The sequence below is a fragment of the Triticum urartu genome, chromosome 4 (genome assembly GCF_003073215.2).
Source record: "Triticum urartu cultivar G1812 chromosome 4, Tu2.1, whole genome shotgun sequence".
Taxonomy (NCBI): domain Eukaryota; kingdom Viridiplantae; phylum Streptophyta; class Magnoliopsida; order Poales; family Poaceae; genus Triticum; species Triticum urartu.
The window spans coordinates 598,360,271-598,380,387 of record NC_053025.1 but is presented as its reverse complement, the minus strand read 5'-3'; the positions used below and the strand labels follow the sequence as shown (position 1 = coordinate 598,380,387).

Here is a 20,117-nt window from a genome sequence, read left to right as displayed (position 1 = left end):
ATGTTCCTCCACGGATGGTGTCAGAGTTAATTGATCACACTTCGGCTGAATGGAGGGAGGACGTGGTCAGGCAGGTTTTTATACCACTAGATGCTGAGGCTATTTTACAGATTCCATTGTGCACTCGGCAGGTGGACAATTTTTGGGCATGGCATAATGACCCCAAGGGACGTTTCTCTGTACGGTCTGCTTACCGGATGATTGTCAGCATCAAGCTTGGGCGCGAGGCATGGCTAGAAGAACGGGAGGATCCTTCAAACTCTGCAGCTGAATTGCGGGGGTGGAACTCCATTTGGAAAGTGGCAGTACCACCGAAGTTGAGAGTCTTCACATGGCGACTGGCGCACCACTCGCTCCCGACGGGTGACGTTCTAAACCATCGGAACATGGCAACCTCGAGTGTTTGCCCACTATGTGGAGGTCGGGACAGTTGGCGCCATTCCTTGCTGGATTGCAGTGCGTCCCGCTGTGTCTGGGCTTTGTCTGACGGCGAATTGGTGGAACATATGCTGGCAACAACAGAACCAAACGCACGACTATGGCTTTTTGCTATGAGCGAAACACTTCCAGCAGAGCAGCTTACTGTGTTGATTGTCACCTTATGGGCTATTTGGAGTTCACGACGCAAGGTTATACACGAAGAGATCTTCCAGACCCCTTTTTCCACGGACAACTTCATCAAGTCTTACCTGTCAGACATAGAATTCATGAAGAAGAAGGTGGGAACACAGGTGACAACGATTTCACGGCCTGCGACGTGGGTACCGCCACCTGTTGACCACTTCAAGATCAATGTGGACGCAGCTGTGTCTCGTTCGGGCACTTTTGGTGCAGTTGGAGTAATATGCAGGGATGCAGGGGGGCTGTTTTTGGGAGCTTCGTCACTAACCTTGAGGGGCCTTCGTGATCCTCAAGTGCTTGAAACATTGGCTATCCGGGAGGCGTTAGCTCTCTCAGAAGATCTCTATCTCAACCAAGTTTTGGTGGCCTTGGATTGCAAGGTGGCGATTGATGCGATCAGGGAAGGAAGTCAAGCAAATTTTGGCGCCATCGTCCAGGAGATCAAGGCTAGAGCAGATAGCTTCATTTCATGTTCTTTTAATCATGAGTATAGGACCTCCAATATGGAGGCCCATAATCTCGCAAAGTATGCTTTATCTTTAGGTTTTGGCCGTCACACCTGGCTAGGCCAGACCGGCGACCTTGTTTTTGTACCCTTGAACATTAATCAGTAATAAAGCGAGATTCTAAAAAAAAAAAACCAACCCTAGTAAGCCCTCCCCTTGTTCTAAAACAAAAATAGTAAGCCCTCCCCGCCCCCGGCGCACGCACGAGTCCCGGCGAGGCGAGCGAGCAGCCAACCGTCTCCGGCGCCGGCGGCAGGCGAGGATGGGTCGCGACAAGTCACGGAGGCTGTCGGGCAGCCGAGACTTCCGGCAGCGGCTGGTGCTGGCGACGCTGACCTCCACCCCGATCACCATCAAGGACATCCGCGCCGGCGAGGGGGGCCTCCGCCCGCACGAGATGTCCCTCCTCCACCTCATCCACAAGGTCTCGGACCAGCACGTCATCGACGTCAACGACACAGGCAAGGGACCGCCGACTTATGACCGCTTCAGGGGCTTCGATTTGGGCTGGTGGCTGATTCTGGTGGGTTCTCGCAGGGACCAAGGTCGGGTACAAGCCCGGGGTGGTCGTCGGCGGGAAGGACCTGGAGCACGACTGCGGGGCGCACCGCGGGATCGGCTACTTCATCGAGCCGCTCCTTCTGCTCGGCCTCTTCGCCAGGTCGCCCTTGTCGATTCGGCTCAAAGGTGAAGGGCGTTTGCTTACCCTGTTTCTGCTCGAGTTCGATTGATTGATTGCCATGTTTTCTACCGGAACTCCGGAATTGCGATACAATTGCAGCCAGGGGTTGTGCGATTAGGTTGTTCTAGATAGAATTATTCGTTATCCAGTCTGATCCATTGTTCGGCCCAATGGGTTGTTTCTGTTGGTGTATATGTGACTTATCACTTGTCTGAGTGGACCCTGTTCTGGTGTGGATTGTTTTGACAAAGGTGATTTTATTGGGGTTTAGTTTATTTGGCTGAATTCACTGTCGCCGAGTAAGCAAACCCTTTTAGCTCTTTCTCATGAACTCATCATCCTTGTGGCCGTTCATATTTCCTAATGGAGATGCTCTGTTCACATCAGGCCTCACAAGCTTTCATAAGCCAACATCTAAAATACGACTTCTTTAGTTCTGCACAAAATTGATGGTCATCGTTGTCACTGATCATACAAGCACCTTTACGGAGTCTAAATTCGATGCCATGCTTGTAGGAATCACAATTTCTCCAGAAGGTTGATGGCCATCGCCGTTACTGATCATACAACGCCTTTTGCTTCTGAATTTAGTATGGAGTCTAAATGTGATGCCATTGTTTTTAGGAATCACAAATGATACAAAGGACCCTTCTGTGGATACTTTCCGGATGGTTACGTTGCATATGCTCAAGCACTTTGGCGTTCCTCTTGAGGGGCTGGAGCTCAAAATTGAAAGCCGGGGAGCTCCTCCTCGTGGTGGTGGCGAAGTGCTTCTCCGAGTTCCCAATATAAACAGTACACTAAAGGTGTGTTGGAGCTTACTTCTGCTCATGTTTCATGATTTCTGTTGACATTCCCGTTCTAATATCAAGTGTTTTTGCAGGCAGTTAATTGGATTGATGAAGGAATGGTAAAGAGGATAAGAGGTGTAGCATTCTCAACGAATGTATCTGCACAGATTGTAACCCGTATCTTCTATGCTGCACGTGGACTCTTCAATAAGTTCATTCCGGATGTTCATATCTTCACCGATCATAGAGCTAGTTCATCTGGTGGATGTGGATTGTACGTTTCCAGCTTGAAGTAGAACCTGTTGAATTTTATTAGTGACACACTGTGCTTTTATCTCCTGGTGTCCTGCTATTCAAAAATTTAAATGGATTCATCTTTTGGCAGGTCAGCAGGCTATGGCGTATCTGTAGTTGCTGAGACCACAACAGGCTGTCTGATTTCTGCAGATGCTACTGTGAGCTATCCCAATGTTGATGAAATAAGTGAACAATCTGAGAAGCCTGAGCTAATGTCTCCAGAGGATCTTGGTGAGCAAGTTGCATCGATGCTGCTAGAAGAGGTGGCTCAAGGAGGAGTTGTTGACTCAACACACCAGGTCTGGTATTTTCATTCCAGTTTATTCCTTTCTTATATTATTTAGCAGGCTGGTGGCAGATATTTTTATATTGTGGCTGATAATTTGTGTTTTCTTTACACGCCTCTCGTATGATTCACAATCATTACTGTGTTTTTTTGTCTACTCTGAAGCACCTGGACCGTTCTGCAATAATAATGGTCATTTTATTTTGGCTGATGATGTTGTAGGAAGATAAATTGGCAATTCTAGCACTTTTTCCCCCTCGAGAACACAGCAGGGGGAATCCTTTCTTCCATTGTATTAACTCAAAAGCCAGCCAGAAAGCTGGATAAGAATTACAAATTTAAACTGAACATAGTTTGCATGGATGTAGTCCGTTAGAATGATTGTTTTATGCAAGTTCTTCTGCCAACCTAGTCCTTGGTTCATTTTGGCAAGATTATATCTTATCTGCCTTTCCTTCTATGGCTCTTTGTGAATCTTGCTTCAAAATGCTTCTTCTTCTGTTAAGTCACATGATGACACTGCGCGCTATAGAATCACTTCGAAACATCAAGGAGTTCCTTGATGTCAAGTTCATCATCAAGCCCGACCCAAACTCAAACACGGTCACTCGAAAATGTGTTGGTGCGGGAGTGAAGAATCTTGCTCGGAAGATTTCATAAACAGAACTATCATGAACCTCATCTAGGATGGAAAACAATGTTTTGGAACCGCATCACGAGAATCTTCCCCGTAGTAGTTTTGATGTAAGCTAGTTGATCCAGAATGGATCTGCCTGATCATATTATAGAGTACACGTATATCATAGATCTAATAGAGCAACTACTTCTGTCTCCTGAGAAAACATGGGCGTGAGCTTTTAACATCGAGATTTCTGGTATTTGGTGTTAGCATTCAGCATGCACACATTTTGGTGTGCTTTTACTTCCTACTTATTACTAGCCTGGAACATCTAGCAATCTGTGACTGCAAATCGCGCATGCCATTATACTCAGTGTCGAAAGGTCTATTATGAAAGGTGATGAAAAAGAAGATGAAGCTTGCAAGAAGAATATCATTTGATATCATAACATAGTTCATAGAGAATGAACTCCATGCTCACCTAACACATACTATTTCATAGCTATAAGCAACATTCTGCTCAGCTTAGTCCAATACACACACACACACAGGCACAAAATTATCTAGTCTTCTCCCCCCTCTGAATTCATTTATCCATCTCTGTACACAAGTGAATATCATGTCAACAAGAGAAGAGCACATCAGCAGCAGCAGCAGCAGCACATGGATGCTACACCTTCACCTTGACATAAGCAAAGGTGAACATCCAGATCAGAGACAGGACCCAGCTGCAGTTCAGGGAGGCGGCGCCGCTGCTGGTGTCGGAGAAGCCGGCCGGGTTGCCCGGGCCGTACATCGAGGTCCCGCCTGGGTAGTTGTTCGCGTTCAGCACCGTCGAGCCTGACCCTCCACTGCTGACCGCCGGTCCCGTCCCCGTCCCGGTCGTGGTTCCCACCGGCCCGAAGCTCGGCGTCACGCCCACCGGCCCGGAGGTGGTGCCCGTCGCCGCCGGGCTGTAGCCGGCGGCAGAACTGCACATGTCACAGTTGCATGATCAGCTTAGCAGAACAAGTGTAAGAATTTGACTGTTTGATTTGAAATTCCTGACAAGATCATGTGTTCTAGAGACATGTCTTGAACAAATTGTTCATTCTTACCCTGAACCTGATGATGCCTGGTACATGCAAGTTCCTGAACCTGAATAATTCAGCAGCTCGTCAGTGATAATCAGGAGGCGTTGCAAAACAGTTTCAGAGTCAGCTGAAGAAGATCAAGTGATGGAGTGGGAGTGAGGGTTTGGTTACTTGGGTTGGTGGCGACGAGCATGCCGGCGCCGCCGAAGTCGCAGCTGGCCGGCGAGGGGCTGCGCTGGTAGTAGGCGTTGAAGGCGTAGGAGGCGTGCGCCTGCATCGTGTTGGGGTTGTAGCAGCTGCCCATGGGCTGCAGCGCCGAGCAGTCGGCGCCGCCCATGCCGCACGCGTAGTCCAGCCCGTCCTGCAGCGCCGCCTCCGTCACCCCGGCCTTCGCCACGCACCATGTTGACTGCCCCGTCCCCCCCGCCGCTGGCTGCACCGTGGTCGGCGTCGGCACCGTCGTCGCCGGCGCCTGGTACACCGGGGTCGTCGGCACGCTCCCCACGCCGGAGCCGGCACCGGTACTGCCGCCTGGGTACGTCGTGGCCGGGTTGGTGATTGGCGCCGTGCCGGGCACCGGCGTCGGCGTCGTGGCTGGGTTGGTGACCGGGGCGGTGAACGGCGCCGGCATGGTCGGCGCGGCGACCGGGTTCGAGAACGGCGCAGGCATCGTCGTCGGGTCGGGCGTCGTCGACGGCTCCGGGTACAGCGGCGGGAGGTTGGGGTTGGTCGCGGACCCGGTGCCCGTGCCCGGGTTGGTCGCCGGCACGGTGACGATGCCGCCTGGGGACGCCGGGTTGGTCGCCGGCACCGTCACCGGGTTGGTCACCGGCGCGAACACGTCACGCGTCGTCGTCGCCCCTGCTCCCGCAAGGAGCTCCCTCCGGCGCCGGGAACCACCCGCGGCACCTTCCACACCACCACCCAAGAACCTCTCCCTGCCCGACGCTCCATCCCGATCCGCGGCAGGCACCACCTCGCCGGGCACGGTCTTCCTGGCCTGCGCCGAACCGTGCGAGAGCAGGAGCATACACAAAACCAAGCTGAGAGCAGGAGCCGCCATTGACGAAGCAATCGGCAATGGCGAGGGCAGTATGCTTGCTGACTAGGCTATGGAGGAAACGGAGCTGGAAATGCGAGGAGAAAGGAGCTCGTTCACCAAAGGCGAAATTTAAAGGCCGGAGGTGCGTGATACAAAGCGGAAAAGCACGAGCAATAGGGGAGAAAAAAAAGGCGGCAAAGCGGATCGTAATTCGTTTCAGATTATAATACTTGCAATTTGAAAATGCAACGCAATGCATGATGCTCCTTTTCTCTTTCTGCTTTGAAACAGCATTTCAGTTTTCAAATACATGTGCACATCCTCTGCTGTCGAGAGAAAAAAAAAAGAAAAGATGCGCCGGGCGCTTAATAATAAGATAGATTTTCCATGTTATCTTCTCACTTTCAGTCGCAGAAGATGCACAAAGGAGTTTGTGCCGACGATTCGGCGAAATGCTACGGCGAAAAGGAAATCTATGTGCATTGCCTCTTTGGAATGCTGATTCAGAAAGGGGTGGCAATGGCATCCCTATTTTCATCAGGAGAAAAGCATACATGTAGAAGGTGGTGAGGGTGTGATGTAACTGCACACACACTGGCAAGCGACAGTCATTTGCTTGCTGTTCTTGTCAACAGGCAGTCACACAAAAGGGAAAAATGCTTTGCTCTCGGCAGAGGTTTTCAGGTCCAATCGACGACAAAGGTGCTTTCTCTCCTTGGTGACTGTCTCTCACACACAGAAATGGTCCTGATCTAGTAGCCTTGCACTGATGATCACTGTGTCTCCAACCCAATCCAATCCAAGTAGACTTGCTGTTCTGGTAGTGGCAGACTTGGCTCTGAAGAAGAAGAAATTTCAGTGTTTGGACCAGTTGGGGCATACCAGATGGGCTCCAAAAAGGCTGCTCTTGGTTGCTCATGCCATGTGCATGCACCAGCTAGCACCTCAAGGACTGGATTCTTGCTTAATTTGCACCATTGCTCTCTGGAATCACTTTTTTTTTGTGTGTGTATGTGTGCATCTCTCTAGCCAGAGAGGGTTCTTGCCGTTTCCCTTTTGCGAAACGGCCGCGGCGAGCTATTTGTGGCCAAAGATGAGAGTGGAAAGATCAGACAGAGAATTTACATGTACTCCCTCTGTAAAGAAATGTAATTAAGATCGTTTAGATCACTATATTAGCGATCTAAACGATCTTATATTTCTTTACGGAGGGAGTAAGAATTAATTACACGGATTAGATGCTGGAATCCACTGGACCAATGCAGGTATGAAGCTGCCGTGGCTTTCTGAACCCTGAACTGTGAGGCAACAGGAATCTGCCAGAATCAGAGGGTTCAGTACATTCTGTTGCGTTCCTTGTTGGTTGCCAGAATCGGCAAGCAGCGCTACCTACCTGGCTACATCAGCAGGATGCAGGCCGGTTGCATACCGTTTCCTCTATCACCACCTGAAAGAAACTTTTTCTGAAATTTAACCATGAACATAGTTTATATATGAAAATTTAGTAGTGTTATGATTGGTCTCGAGACACATCATTTTGACAGGGAAATCAAGGGGGGCGGATTGCAGGGCTTTGGCTGCTAGTAGATTATAAGTGTCATACGGCCCCTCTTCTATCCAAAGTTAGGATTATGATCTGATCTGACCTGTATGCAGCTGCTTTTTGTTAGCACGCAATGCTAACAGTGCCAGCCATTAAAGTCCTTCTGGCCACACCGGATGGAAGCACTCGCATTGCTTATCAACATTTTATCTGGGACCACTTTCGATCGATTCGATTCGCGTGAAAGTCGTCGAATCGAACTCATCGGCGGCGATAATCTTTTTCGTAGCCTATCGTCATAGATAGGGTTGTGATATTGTTAACCATACGTAGCGCACATGTCTATGTGGAGTTGTCACTTTGATGATGACAGCAAAGGTGCTGACTGGAGAACTTGCGGTGTTTCCTTTGCTATGATTATTTCAGGTGATTTTTGGGTAGAGAATAGAGTACACGGTTTCTCTCTTGCCCCACTCTGGCATATGCTACATTGCCATATAGGTAATCATTATCAAAGAAACACATCATGAGATCGATCGCATCAACATGTTGCTTGGCTATGTTTTCCTTGTATAAAGCTACTAACCAAGGAAGGACAAAGGTTCCATTTCTGCACTTATATTAATTGTATAAAAACAATTGGAGAATACACAAATTATAAAAAACTATGAACGTTTACAGCACGAAACATATACCATATAAGAATGTTTTTCATGATGAATCTCGTACCGATATGGCACTGTAGATATTGACTTTGTTTATAAACTTGATCAAACTATACAAAATTTAATTTACGACAAAACTTATATGCATTATAATTTGATAAGCATGGAGCATATTTCCCACGGATAGAGAGAATCAGAGCAACTATGGCAGAGTCACCAAAAGGCCTTGAACTGCATAATAACCATCAATATGGGGGGCAAAGGGCTAAAAACCCACTCTAGAAGATTTGCCATCCACCACTCAATCGCCATATTTTTGGAGTCCCCTCCATATGGGGCCTCCCAGCCTCCACATTTGAAGGATGTGGAGGCCTCGTTTGGAGCTTGCTCAAACCCCACTGCTAGCGTGTGAGGGAGGTTTCAATTTCTTCCGCCTTGTGCCACAGGCGGGATTTGAAGCAGTGGAGCCTCTCTCACACCATTGGCAAGGCAACCACCCAACCATTATGGCGTGAGTCCTCCATCAGATTCCCATGACTGTCGGTTTGATGGCCGCCATGCGACAACATTTCTTAGTTTGCGTGTGAGCAGCCCAGGAGTAAGGTTGTGACGCGGTCATGTTTCTCACTAGGAAGCATGCCCCTTCATGGCCGCCCGTCGCCTCCCAGCTCCCCAACTGCCCTCTTATATTAATGGCACTCGCGGAAGGCCGACACCCTCCCCTCTTTCCTATATTTATTGCCCTTTTCCGGTGCCTCCCAATCCCCTCTTGCCCGTCTCCATTCCACCTCTTCCTTTCCAATGGTGCATAGGAAGGATCTCCCCCACATCTTCGGTTTGAAGATGAGGTGGAGGAGAAGAAGCCGGTGGATCCCCTAGACTCCTATTGGGAGCAGATGGAGTGGCCCTTGTTGAGCTTGCGAAGGATACGACGAAAAGGGAGCAACAGATTTGGGACCGCGCGCTCGCCCCCCATCGCCGCCAATGCATGGCCGGCCTGGGACGCAGCCGCCGAGGCGCATTTCTAGGCTATCGAGGCCCACATTGCTGCATTCCCACTTGACCCTGCACCGTCCCCGCCAGTCATGGTCACAACTAGCCGCAGCCGGGGAATCCCAGTCACCGACTCCATGGTGGCTGTGGCCGCAAACTATGAGCTACTTAGTTTATAGTTTAACTAATTATTAGTTAGTCTATCAATGTAAAAGTCGCACTCTGACAATTTTTTTGTCAAAATGAATAGAAACGAAATCGAATTGAATCAAATGTGTTTTGAACTTGGGGATTATTGGGGAAAAACACATGAACCCATGACAGATGGGTCCTACTTGCAAACTGGTATCCTCTTATAAACTGGATCGAGCAATTGTGTTTTTATTCCCACTGAATGACCGCCAGACTTGCTCAACTGGACCCGGGATGGATGGATATGTGTCTCAAACAAACTTTTGGTCTTTGTCAGGTGCCACCATGCATGGTCTGCGTTGACCCTGGCAGCTAGTCTTGAGCAAATCCGCTGCAATGAACCATGGACAAGGAAGGAAGAAAGAAAGAAACAGCTAAAGCACGTAGCTAGCCATTGGGCGATGGATCAAGAGGAAGGAAAGATGGAAGAGAAGATGAGGCAAGAGCCAAGTGGGGGAGGGTAGGGAGGGACTAGTCTAAGCCAGGGATCAGAAAGATAGAGAGAAAAGGCAGCACTTTGCTTAACAGCTAAGGCCAAGAAGGATTGTGAATGGATCGGTCTATACGATTGGTATTGGGGGGTCGTTGATTAAACTAAGAGAGGATTAAAGGAGCTAGCGGGGCGCCCGATCGAGATCGATACGATTCGCACGCACGGCGCTGCACGAGAGAGCATGCATGCAATGCACACGTCGGTCTGACTGACTTGACGAAAAAGGCAGAAGAAGAAGAAAAGGTGGTAGGAGTGAGAGTAATATATGGCCAGCTAGCTACCAATAGCATGCTCGACATGACCGTGATTATGTTCATGCGGTCCTAATACAAGTCGAGTGAGGATTGTTGGAACATTCTTTCGCTCGATCCACCAGCCCGTGCCATGCCGAGGCCGCGTTGACACCCCGGCCCCTCGTAGATCGTACGCACGTGCTGCGCGGCTTTCTTTCCGGTGTGTGCATGTGCCTAGCAGCTACACCCTCCGTTCGTGAATAAGTGTACATTTAACTTTTATGTTAAATTAAAGTTTTAAAATTTTGACCAACCTTAGAGCATCTGCAATAGTTTGTATGTTTAATCATTGGTATAATTGTCCACGTCAGCAGCCAACATCACATCATACAGGCTCTTCAATGTGGCGTATGTTAAGCATATGTTAAATAATTAGGCGGGTCCACTAAATGTTGAATAAATGAATAAACTTGCCTCGGAGCTTGTGCCTGGAGCGTTGGTTCAGATTCATACGGTTTCATTCACTCTCTTCTTTTATTATGTGCCATGTCATCAAAATAGTTTAGGTGGCAATTTAACCAACGATGATCATACGACTGTTGGAGATGCCCTTATAGAAAAGAGTAGTAGCATATATGATATCAAATTGATACATTATGAAACTACATTTTAAAATGAATCCAGCGATAGTAATTTAGTGCCATAAATGCTGCTACTTTTTCCTATAAAGTTGGTCAAAGTTTTAAAACTTTGATTTAGGAAAAAATCTAGATGTACACTTATTCGCAGACGGAGGAAGTATGGGAGAAGAAAAAAAGTGGATCACTAGAATGGTTTTTCTTATTTTTACAAGGTAATATGTGTCTTATTTATATCATAAGGATTAAAGTGTAAGCCACCTACGCATCGACCTAGCAAAACTGAACAAATAGCAGAACGTCAGACTTTGCATAAAGAAACATTAGGCAAAAAGTAAATTACAAACAAGACTGAATAAACCTCTGAGCTTGACACCAATGTTCGGCCCCTGCCTCTGGCACCACCACAACAGCCACAAAAAAATGACGGATCACCTTCACACTCGAACTCGACGTGGCTCCATCGCTGATATGCAGCTCTGCAAACCTCCAAGGTGGCTCGCCAGAGGCGAAACCATCACCGTTGAACGATTAGACCGGGGCAACACTCCGAACACGCCATCAAACTCCAGACCTAGCACTCCTACATGACTAAGACGATGGAGGAGGAAACCACACCTGCCATCCACGTACCACGAAGCCAGTACACGATCCACCATCTTCCAGATGCCGCCGACGTAGATCACAATTTGCATCCGCTCCTAGACTACCTCCCAAGCTCCGGCCGGTGCTGATAGTGGCGAATTTAGGGGGAGGGGGGGGGGGGCTTCGACAGGCTCGAGCCCGCCCACCCCTTCCAAAAATTGGAAAAACAAAATTACTAGTATTCGCCCAGCCAGTATCAAAATTTTAACCTTATTTTGAACTAAAAAATTGCGAGTTAGTGCCATTTTCGTCAAACCGTTAACATTGCCCCACCCTTTCTGTTGACGCCAGATTTTGGCATGGTCAAAAACACGATTAAAATGACCTCAAATAAAAAGTGTTCAAAAATAAGCAAGTTCTGTATTTTCAAAAGGAGAAACTTTGATATTTGGGCCATAACCATCCGGTCTCATCTCTAAGGCCGAAGTTGTGTTCAAAGTACTGAGATTTTGTATTCAGAACATTATTCGGCTGATTACGCCCCCAAGACGGCCTCATATGGAAAAAATGATCTACACGAATTGTCTTCGTCTCGTTGAAACGATCAATTTTGATATAGAAATTGTCCCAATCCGAGTTCATATGCAAAAGTTAGAGGCAACACTTCGCGGGCTGGCCCTGAGTGAAAAAGTGACGCGAGGGACCAGACACCCACCTAGGAAGTGTCCGATGGGCCGCGTGAGTTATTTGGCCTTTGCCAGCTGAATGAAAACCTTGCCGGGGTGGAAACCTTGCTGGGGTGAAAACCTTGCCGGTGTGAAAGCTTGCTGATGTGAAATCTTGCCAGGGTAGAAAGCTTGCCGGGGTAGAGAGCTTGCCGGGGTGGAAAGCTTGCCGGGGTCAACCCGACTGGAAGTTGGAGATGGGCTCGAAAGGTTACTCAGATGACCTCGGATAGAAAAGTGTTCTACATGGAAGTTGTGCGTATCGTCGAAACGGTCAACTTTGTTTTTAGAGTCATCATCATCTGAGATAGTATACAGCCTGTAGAGTTTCTGAAAGACTCTGTCAGCCAAGAAAACTGCATGACCAAATCCGACTGGAAGTTAAAGATGACCTCGTAAAGTATTGAAGATGACCTTATTTGGAAAAATGATCAACAAGAGAGTTGTTCGTCTCGTCGAGGCTCATAAATTTGGTATTTCGATCTTCTCAATTGGAGGTCATATGCAAATTCCACGGCCTGTACAAGGAACAAGACATAAGTTTCGGGCTGAATCCGAGTTGGATTGGAATTAGAACTAGAGGACGTGATTTGATGTAATTTTCTTGTAAGGAAAGCCTAGATGAATCATTTGCTTGTACGGGAAGTCCAGCCGCCTCTTATATATGTTGGGGGTGACGGCCGATTGAAACAACACACAATCGAACAGATCAATATACTACTTTTTTAGTCTATTATCTCCCCGCCGTTTTCTCTCTCTCGTTCTTCGCAGTTTTTCGTGTTTGAGAGCTGCGAGTCTCGAGGCTCTAGGGGCGAGCAAATCGACCTAGGGCAGCCCATAGCCGCCGCAATCCCTGACGGGGTCCCTCCCGGGTGCGCGGGGTTTCGGGTCTGCAAAAGCGTCCGCCGACTATCTTGCGTGCTGTCGGCCGGGTCTCCTTCGACGTGAGCTGCGGTACATCACCCCCGGCGTCGAGGGTACACGTGACATGTTTGTGTGTCAACACACTTTTTGGCGACTCCGTTGGGGACTGAAGATCAATCGTCATCATCCACCATGTCCGATCTTCCCAAGCCATCTGAGGTAGACGCCGATAACATCATCAAGCCCAGTCTTGATGAGACATCGTTCGATCATTGCGAAGTCTATGAGGAGTACAAGAAGGCGCGCAAGGAGAAGGACTTGCAGGAATTCCTTACAAAGTTCAAGAAGGATCGCCAAGGCAACATCACTTTGATTGAAGAAATCAAGTTCCCTCCTCTTCAAGCCGAGCAGGTTATACCCTCTGTGAGTACTACCTTTTCTCCTGAGCAGTGGGCTGAGACTGAGAGTTGTATTGCTGATGGTAACAATCTAGTCTATCAAACTTTCATAGAAAATACTAATGCTTAGAAGAATATATCTTAATCGTCTAGTGGTAATGATGGTGTAGCTTCTAGTGTGCAAAACCCTAATCTAGCTTTACCTATCTCATCGGCGCCTCCCATGCCGATGACTTATTATCCTACCCAAACAAATCAGGTTGTGGCTGCACCCATTAATCCTATTATGAACATGACAAGTTCGGTGGCAACGCCGAACCAAACCCTACCTACAACCACATCCACTCGACCACTACCAAATTATGGGTCGATGTACATGCCACAATTCCTACCTACAGCTAGTAACCCTACTCCTTCTATGCCACTGCCACAAGCTGCATCGTCCACTATGGATGATGGTCTAGCTAATCTTAGAGAGGATATGGCTAAGATACTTCGAGAGAATTTTGGAGTTGAGCTACCTCGGAATCGGATTTACCAAAAGCCGTACCCCGAGTACTTTGATGCCATCCAGTGCCCTCCAGGATATAAACTTCCAGATTTTGTTAAGTTTAATGGAGAAGGCACAAAAACCACCTGGGAGCATGTTAGTCAATATTTAGCACAATTGGGAGAGGCAGGCTCATTAAATGGATTGAAAGTGCATTTATTTCCTTTATCATTAACTGGTACCACATTTTCATGGTTTTCTTCTTTACCACATGGTTCCATTCGAGTTTGGTCGCAGCTAGAGCAGAAATTTCATGATCACTTTTATAGCGGCGACAATGAACTCAAGTTGTCACATCTAACATCGGTTAAACAGAAGCATGATGAATCGGTCTCCGATTACGTCAAAACATTAGAGAAACAAAAAATCGGTGTTTTAGTTTGGTGATAACCGAGAGGGACTTGGCGGACCTAGTGCTGAGTGATTTGAGGATTCCCATTAGAGAAAAGCTAGAAGGCTATGAGTTCTTAAATATCAACCAAGTCTTACAAAGGGCTTTGGCTCAGGAAAGCCGAAGCAAAGATCTCAAAGAAGTGCATAGATACAAAGCCGACCGTCCAAAGATGAATATGGTTGAATATGATAGTGATCACTCGGACGATGAGGGTGATGTTTTTGCTACTGAATTTGTTTGGTCATCTAAGGCCAAACCCTTTACTTGCAATGATCTGAAACTGATTCATAAGAATCGTGATGAAGAGATGAAATTTACTTTCAACATTGCTAAGTGTGATAGAATATTTGATGCTTTGTTGCAAGCCAAGTTTATTAGAATATCTCATACTTTACCGCAATTTGAAGAGCTAAAATGGCGTGCTTATTGCAAGTATCATAATTCTTTTTCTCATGCTACTAACGATTGCAATGTTTTCGACGACAGATACAATCGTACATTAATGACGGACGATTGAATTTTTTTGAGATGCAAGTTGATAAACAACCTTTTCCAATGAATACCATGGATTTGGAGGGGAAGAAGCTACTCATCCGGCCGGAGGTAGCCGAATCTACTAATAAAGCTAATATCATTGTTGGTGAGCCCACGAAAAACAAGGAAGGCAACAAGGTCTTGGGGAGACAAGTCGTGCTTGACAAGCAACCCGGTGGCAAGGAGATAATCAAGATCACCATCAAGAATCCGACACTCGGGGGGCAACCACAAGTGCAAGAGAACACTCATGTCAAATTTGTTAAGCCCAAGAATCCAGAGGTTGGTAAGTGGAAGACGAATAAAGCTAAAGTGCAGCACAAGAAAATCAAGACAACTTTTGATATGTTGTTGTCCAGGTATGTCAATCATGCGACCGGTTCTAGCTCTAACCGCTCATCGAATTTGAAGCGCTCAAGGTCACCTCCTCGGAAAGAATTTCAGCATCATGCAAGGCCATATGGGTCGTGGGTGCCAGGACCATGGATGCCGCCACCCCCCTATGTGCCATACTACATGGGAGACTTCAATGGAGGATGGTGGCAGCCCCCAATGGCCCCTTATGCTTTTCATCCGGGTTGGGCAGAACTGAGGAGGCCCATTCATGAGAGACTTTCTTATCCCACACGAAGCCGTTTGAACAATGGTGTCAATCGGCCAATGCAAGATAATCAAAAAAGGGTCGGCAAGCAAGAATGGCGTGTTAAGTCGCCAAGTGCTGCAACGGTCGAGTCAAGCAAAGGCAAGGAAAAAATCGATGCCGACTCACTCATCTTGGGCACCGAAACATTCACCATATAGCAGCCGATTATGCATAGCAATCCGACTGAGCCGATACTTGCTATCGCGCCAAAGCACTTGGCTAATGACCATGAAGCAAGCACCAGCCAAGTAAAGACGAGAGATCCTAAATACACTCATCCAAAGTGGTGTCCTCCAGGGCTAACAAAGACACGAAAGAGGAAACTACAGAGGTTAAGGAGTTAAGAAATGACAGAACAAGAGGCCGATAAGCAAAGGGATAAGTTGTTCAATGATAGTCGGCCCATGGTTCCTACAAAACAAATGTGGAGGCCTAAAAAAATACAAGATACAATGGCTTTTACACCTATCACAACATCACCTACACCACCAAAAGAGGACGATGTAATCATTGCATCGTCGACATTACCTATTTCTTCCTCTTCGCTCGAACAAATTTTAAAATTGGTGGATACACCAGGGGAAGAGGAGGATATGTTAGATTACGAGTCTACACCGGTTCATAAAGGTATGGGTTTTAATATGGTGTATTACTTACCCGCTGAGTTTCGTGCTGTAGATGAGGAAGGTGGCTCAGCTGGATTTTGGCCCTAAAACACAATATTCGAGAAACCAAAAGACCCAGTGACACATTTGAAACCGTTGTATCTCAGAGGTCATATCAACGGATCGCCACTCAGTCGAATGCTTGTTGATGGTGGTGCTGTGGTAAATCTTATGCCCTATTCGGTCTTCAAGAAATTGGGTTTGCCTGATGAAGAGCTGATAAAGACGAATATGGTGCTCAATGGATTTGAAGGCAAAGAGAAAACTGAAGCCAAAGGTGTGATGTATGTGGAGCTTACAGTCGGAAGCAAAACTTTGGCTACTGCATTGTTTGTCGCTGAGGTGCAAGGTAACTACAACATCATACTAGGCCGTGATTGGGTTCATGTAAACCAGTGCGTGCCATCCACTATGCACCAGTTTTTGATCCAGTGGGTTGATGATGAAGTGGAAGTCATTCATGCGGATAACTCGGCCTATGTTGCTTTGGCCGATGCATCGGTGGATTGGCAACACCCTAATGCTACTTGCTTGACGGGGCGTGACTTGTCAGAGTTTGATTTTCTCAGCGCGACTAAGAATGGTTTCGTGCCCGTCTCTTTAAAGCCGACTGAATGTAATCGGCTCCAAGGTATGATATGTTTAAATGGATTCTAGTTCCGAGTGGTTACAAAAACGTCTTGTAAAATATCGGTCCAGCGAGAACAATATATATGAGTCTATAGAGGAGTTGGATGACATGGATAAACTTGGACAAGGTTTTACATTGACCGATCCATTAGAAGAGATAGATATTGGAGATGGTTCAATCGCTCAACCGACGTTTGTAAACAAAAATTTGAAAGCCAAGTTAATCGAGCTATTGAAAGAATATGGTTGTTGCTTTGCATGGGAATATCATGAGATGCCAGGTTTAAGCCGAGAACTAGTGGAGCATCGGTTACCTATAAAGGCTGGTTTTAGACCATATAAACAATCGGCCAGAAAGTTTAACCCAAAAACATATGACCGGATCAAGGAGGAGATCGGTCGTTTGCTTAAAGCTAATTTTATCAGACCTTGCAGGTATGTCAAGTGGATTTATAACATTGTCCCAGTGGAAAAGAAAGGATCCGGCAAGTTGAGGGTGTGCATTGACTTCAAAGACTTGAATAGGGCTACACCCAAACATGAGTATCCCATGCCAATAGCCGATATGCTTATTAATGATGCTTCTGGACATAAGGTTATTAGCTTTCTAGATGGCAATGCCGGATACAATCAAATTTTTATGGCCGAAGAGGACATGTCCAAGACAACTTTTCGATGCCCTGGTTTCCTTGGTTTATTCGAGTGGACAGTGATGACATTTGGATTAACAAATGTTGGAGCCACACACCAAGGGGCTATGAATTTGATTTTTCATGACTTACTCGGTGTCATACTTGAAGTCTATATTGATGATATTGTTGTCAAATCGGATGCTTTTGAATCTCACTTGGCTAATTTGCGTTTAGCTTTTGAAATAATGAAAAAGTATGGACTGCAGATGAATCCTTTAAAGTGTGCATTCGGCGTGTCAGCTGGCAAGTTTTTGGGTTTCATTATTCATGAAGATGGCATAGAGATTGATCCCCAAAAAATAGAGGCCATATAGAAAGTGGAGGCTCCAACATGCAAACGAGATATGCAAAAATTCATTGGCAAGGTCAATTATTTGAGGAGATTCTCAGCTAATCTGTCAGGAAAGGTTGATGCGTTTACTCCTATCCTTCGGTTAAAGAATGATGCTGATTTCACTTGGGGGGCAAAACAACAAGAAGCATTTGATATGATCAAGAATTATTTGTGCACTCCTCCGGTGATGAAAGCACCCAAACATAGGGAACCCTTCAGGCTTTACATTGCAGCAGATGAAGGAGTTATTGGTGCTATTCTAACTCAAGAAACCGAAGGAAAAGAACATGTCATCACTTATTTGAGCCGCCGTTTATTGGACGCTGAGACAAGGTATACATTTATTGAAAAGTTATGTCTATGCTTGTATTATGCTTGCACAAAATTGAGACATTACCTAGTGCCGAGTGTTTGCATAGTGGCTTACCAAACCGATGTCATTAAGTACATGTTGCATAGACCAATTCTTAGTGGTAGAATTGGCAAGTGGGCTTATGCTTTTATTGAATATGATTTGGCCTATGAATCTCTAAAGTCCATGAAAGGCCAAATCGTAGCTAATTTTATTATTGAACATCGGGTTGATGGCAATCATGATGTTTATGTAAACCTGGTCTCACTAGTACCATGGAGATTATATTTTGATGGTTCAGTTTGTAGAAATGGCCATGGTGTTGGTATTGTTTACATATCTCCTCATGGTGTTGTTTTTAAAGCATCATGCCGCTTAGAATATTCTTGTACAAACAATTAAGCTGAATATGAAGCATTATTATTCGGCCTAGAGATGTTACTTGCTATAGCTGTTACACATATTGAGGCTTATGGTGATTCGTTATTAGTAGTGCAACAAATATCCAAAGTCTTTCAATGTTTTGACGAATCACTTAATGTTTATCTTGATAAATGTCTAGATATAATTTCTACTTTGGATTATTTTAGCATTGCTCATATATCTAGACATGACAATTGGAAAGCAAATGAGTTGCCACAACAAGCATCATGCTATCATGTTGATCATGGCATGTTTCATATTTCTGGAAAGCCGATGTCTAGTCTTGCCAACATAGGGGAGGCCGAACCGGAGCCCACCGTTTCGGCCACTAATGAAATATTCAATGCAGGAGAAAATTAAGACTGGAGGAAACCCATCATTGATTATTGTGTGATCCTAGTAGAAGGGTGGACATGGCTGTTCGGTGCATGGCTTTCAAAATACACAATGAGAGATGATGGTCTCTATCGCTGAACAGTTGATGATGTTCTTTTAAAGTGCTTGGATGAGGACCAAGCGAGAATTGCTATGGGAGAGGTCCATGAAGGTATTTGTGGCACTCATCAGTCGTCCCCCAAGATGAAATGGTTACTGTGACGTGCTGGGTTTTATTGGCCGACTATGATTAATGATTGCTTCAGATATTATAAAGGGTGTGAAGCTTGTCAAAAATTTGGTGATATTCAGTTGGCTCCTGCTGCTATGTTACATCCCATTATCAAGCCGTGGCCTTTTAGAGGATGGGGTTTAGACTTTATTGGACAAATTCATCCGTCTTCCTCAAAGGGGCATCGGTTCATATTGGTAGCAACCGATTATTACACTAAATGGTCTGAAGCAGTACCTCTCAAGAACATGACACATACAGAGGTAATTAAATTCATAACTGAGCACATTATTCATAGATCCGTCATTCCTCAAACGTTGACTACAGATCAAGGCTCATCTTTCATGTCACATCAAGTCAGAGAATTTGCCGAATCTTATAACATAAAGTTGCTCAATTCCTCTCCATATTATGCCCAAGCCAATGGACAAGATGAGCCTAGCAATAAAATTTTAATCAAACTCATCAAGAAGAAGAATGAGGATAATCCAAGGAGATGGCATGAGTTGTTGTCTGAAGCTTTGTGGGCACATAGGATCTCAAGGCATGGTGCTACGAAAGTGACTCCATATGAGCTAGTATACGGTCAAGAGGCTGTTTTACCGGTGGAAGTAAATTTGAATGCTTTGAGAATAGCCAAACAAAATGATTTATCGGCGGTAGACTTTTATAACTTGATGATGGACAATATTGATGAGGTTGCCGATAAACGTTTGGCTGCTTTAAAGGCCATAGAGAGGGACAAGTTGAGGGTAGCAAGAGCTTACAATAAGAAAGTTAAGTTGAAGAATTTTCAAGTTGGCAATCTTGTCTGGAAAGTAATTCTGCCGATTGGTTCAAGAAACATAAAATTCGGGAAGTGGTCTCCAAGTTGGGAAGGCCCTTTTAGGATTACAAGAATAGTTCTCGAAAACTCTTATTTGGTGGAATCCGTACAAGGGGAACTATTACCTCGAGCTCTCAATGGCAAGTACTTGAAGAAATACCACCCTAGTGTGTGGCAAGAAGCCTAAGTAGGCAATGGCCGATATATGATTATCACCCTTA

At 46.1% G+C, this 20,117-nt stretch overlaps 2 protein-coding genes across 6 annotated transcripts; one reads left to right on the top strand and one right to left on the bottom strand.

The window, feature by feature from the left end:
- The first annotated feature begins 1,262 nt into the window (after positions 1–1,262).
- On the top strand, positions 1,263–9,737 carry LOC125553014 (probable RNA 3'-terminal phosphate cyclase-like protein). 5 transcript variants are annotated; one of them, XM_048716746.1, is made up of 6 exons: positions 1,263–1,588; positions 1,665–1,814; positions 2,434–2,615; positions 2,693–2,874; positions 2,986–3,196; positions 6,326–6,894. In XM_048716746.1, the coding sequence occupies exons 1-6, from the start codon at positions 1,390–1,392 to the stop codon at positions 6,485–6,487; spliced, it is 1,086 nt and encodes a 361-aa protein (XP_048572703.1). In that variant the 5' UTR covers positions 1,263–1,389; the 3' UTR covers positions 6,488–6,894. The 5 variants fall into 5 exon arrangements, with proteins under 5 accessions (XP_048572703.1, XP_048572707.1, XP_048572706.1 ...); XM_048716750.1 differs by lacking the exon at positions 6,326–6,894 and adding an exon at positions 3,646–3,896 and having other exon boundaries at positions 2,986–3,208; XM_048716749.1 differs by lacking the exon at positions 6,326–6,894 and adding an exon at positions 9,588–9,737 and having other exon boundaries at positions 1,264–1,588.
- Positions 4,206–6,137, bottom strand: LOC125553013 (mucin-5AC-like). Its single transcript, XM_048716745.1, has 3 exons — positions 5,047–6,137; positions 4,900–4,939; positions 4,206–4,773 (listed from the first exon to the last, which is right to left on the bottom strand). Exons 1-3 carry the CDS (start codon positions 5,936–5,938, stop codon positions 4,473–4,475), a joined length of 1,233 nt encoding a protein of 410 aa, XP_048572702.1. The 5' UTR covers positions 5,939–6,137; the 3' UTR covers positions 4,206–4,472.
- Positions 9,738–20,117: the final 10,380 nt, after the last annotated feature.

Coding starts and splice junctions, on each gene's coding strand:
- LOC125553014 (XM_048716750.1), top strand. CDS start 1,390: ATGGGTCGCGACAAGTCACGGAGGCTGTCGGGCAGCCGAGACTTCCGG. Junction 1,589..1,664: donor CATCGACGTCAACGACACAG/GCAAGGGACCGC, acceptor GGGTTCTCGCAG/GGACCAAGGTCGGGTACAAG. Junction 2,616..2,692: donor ATATAAACAGTACACTAAAG/GTGTGTTGGAGC, acceptor GTGTTTTTGCAG/GCAGTTAATTGGATTGATGA.
- LOC125553013 (XM_048716745.1), bottom strand. CDS start 5,938: ATGGCGGCTCCTGCTCTCAGCTTGGTTTTGTGTATGCTCCTGCTCTCG. Junction 4,940..5,046: donor GCTCGTCGCCACCAACCCAA/GTAACCAAACCC, acceptor TGAATTATTCAG/GTTCAGGAACTTGCATGTAC. Junction 4,774..4,899: donor CAGGCATCATCAGGTTCAGG/GTAAGAATGAAC, acceptor TGACATGTGCAG/TTCTGCCGCCGGCTACAGCC.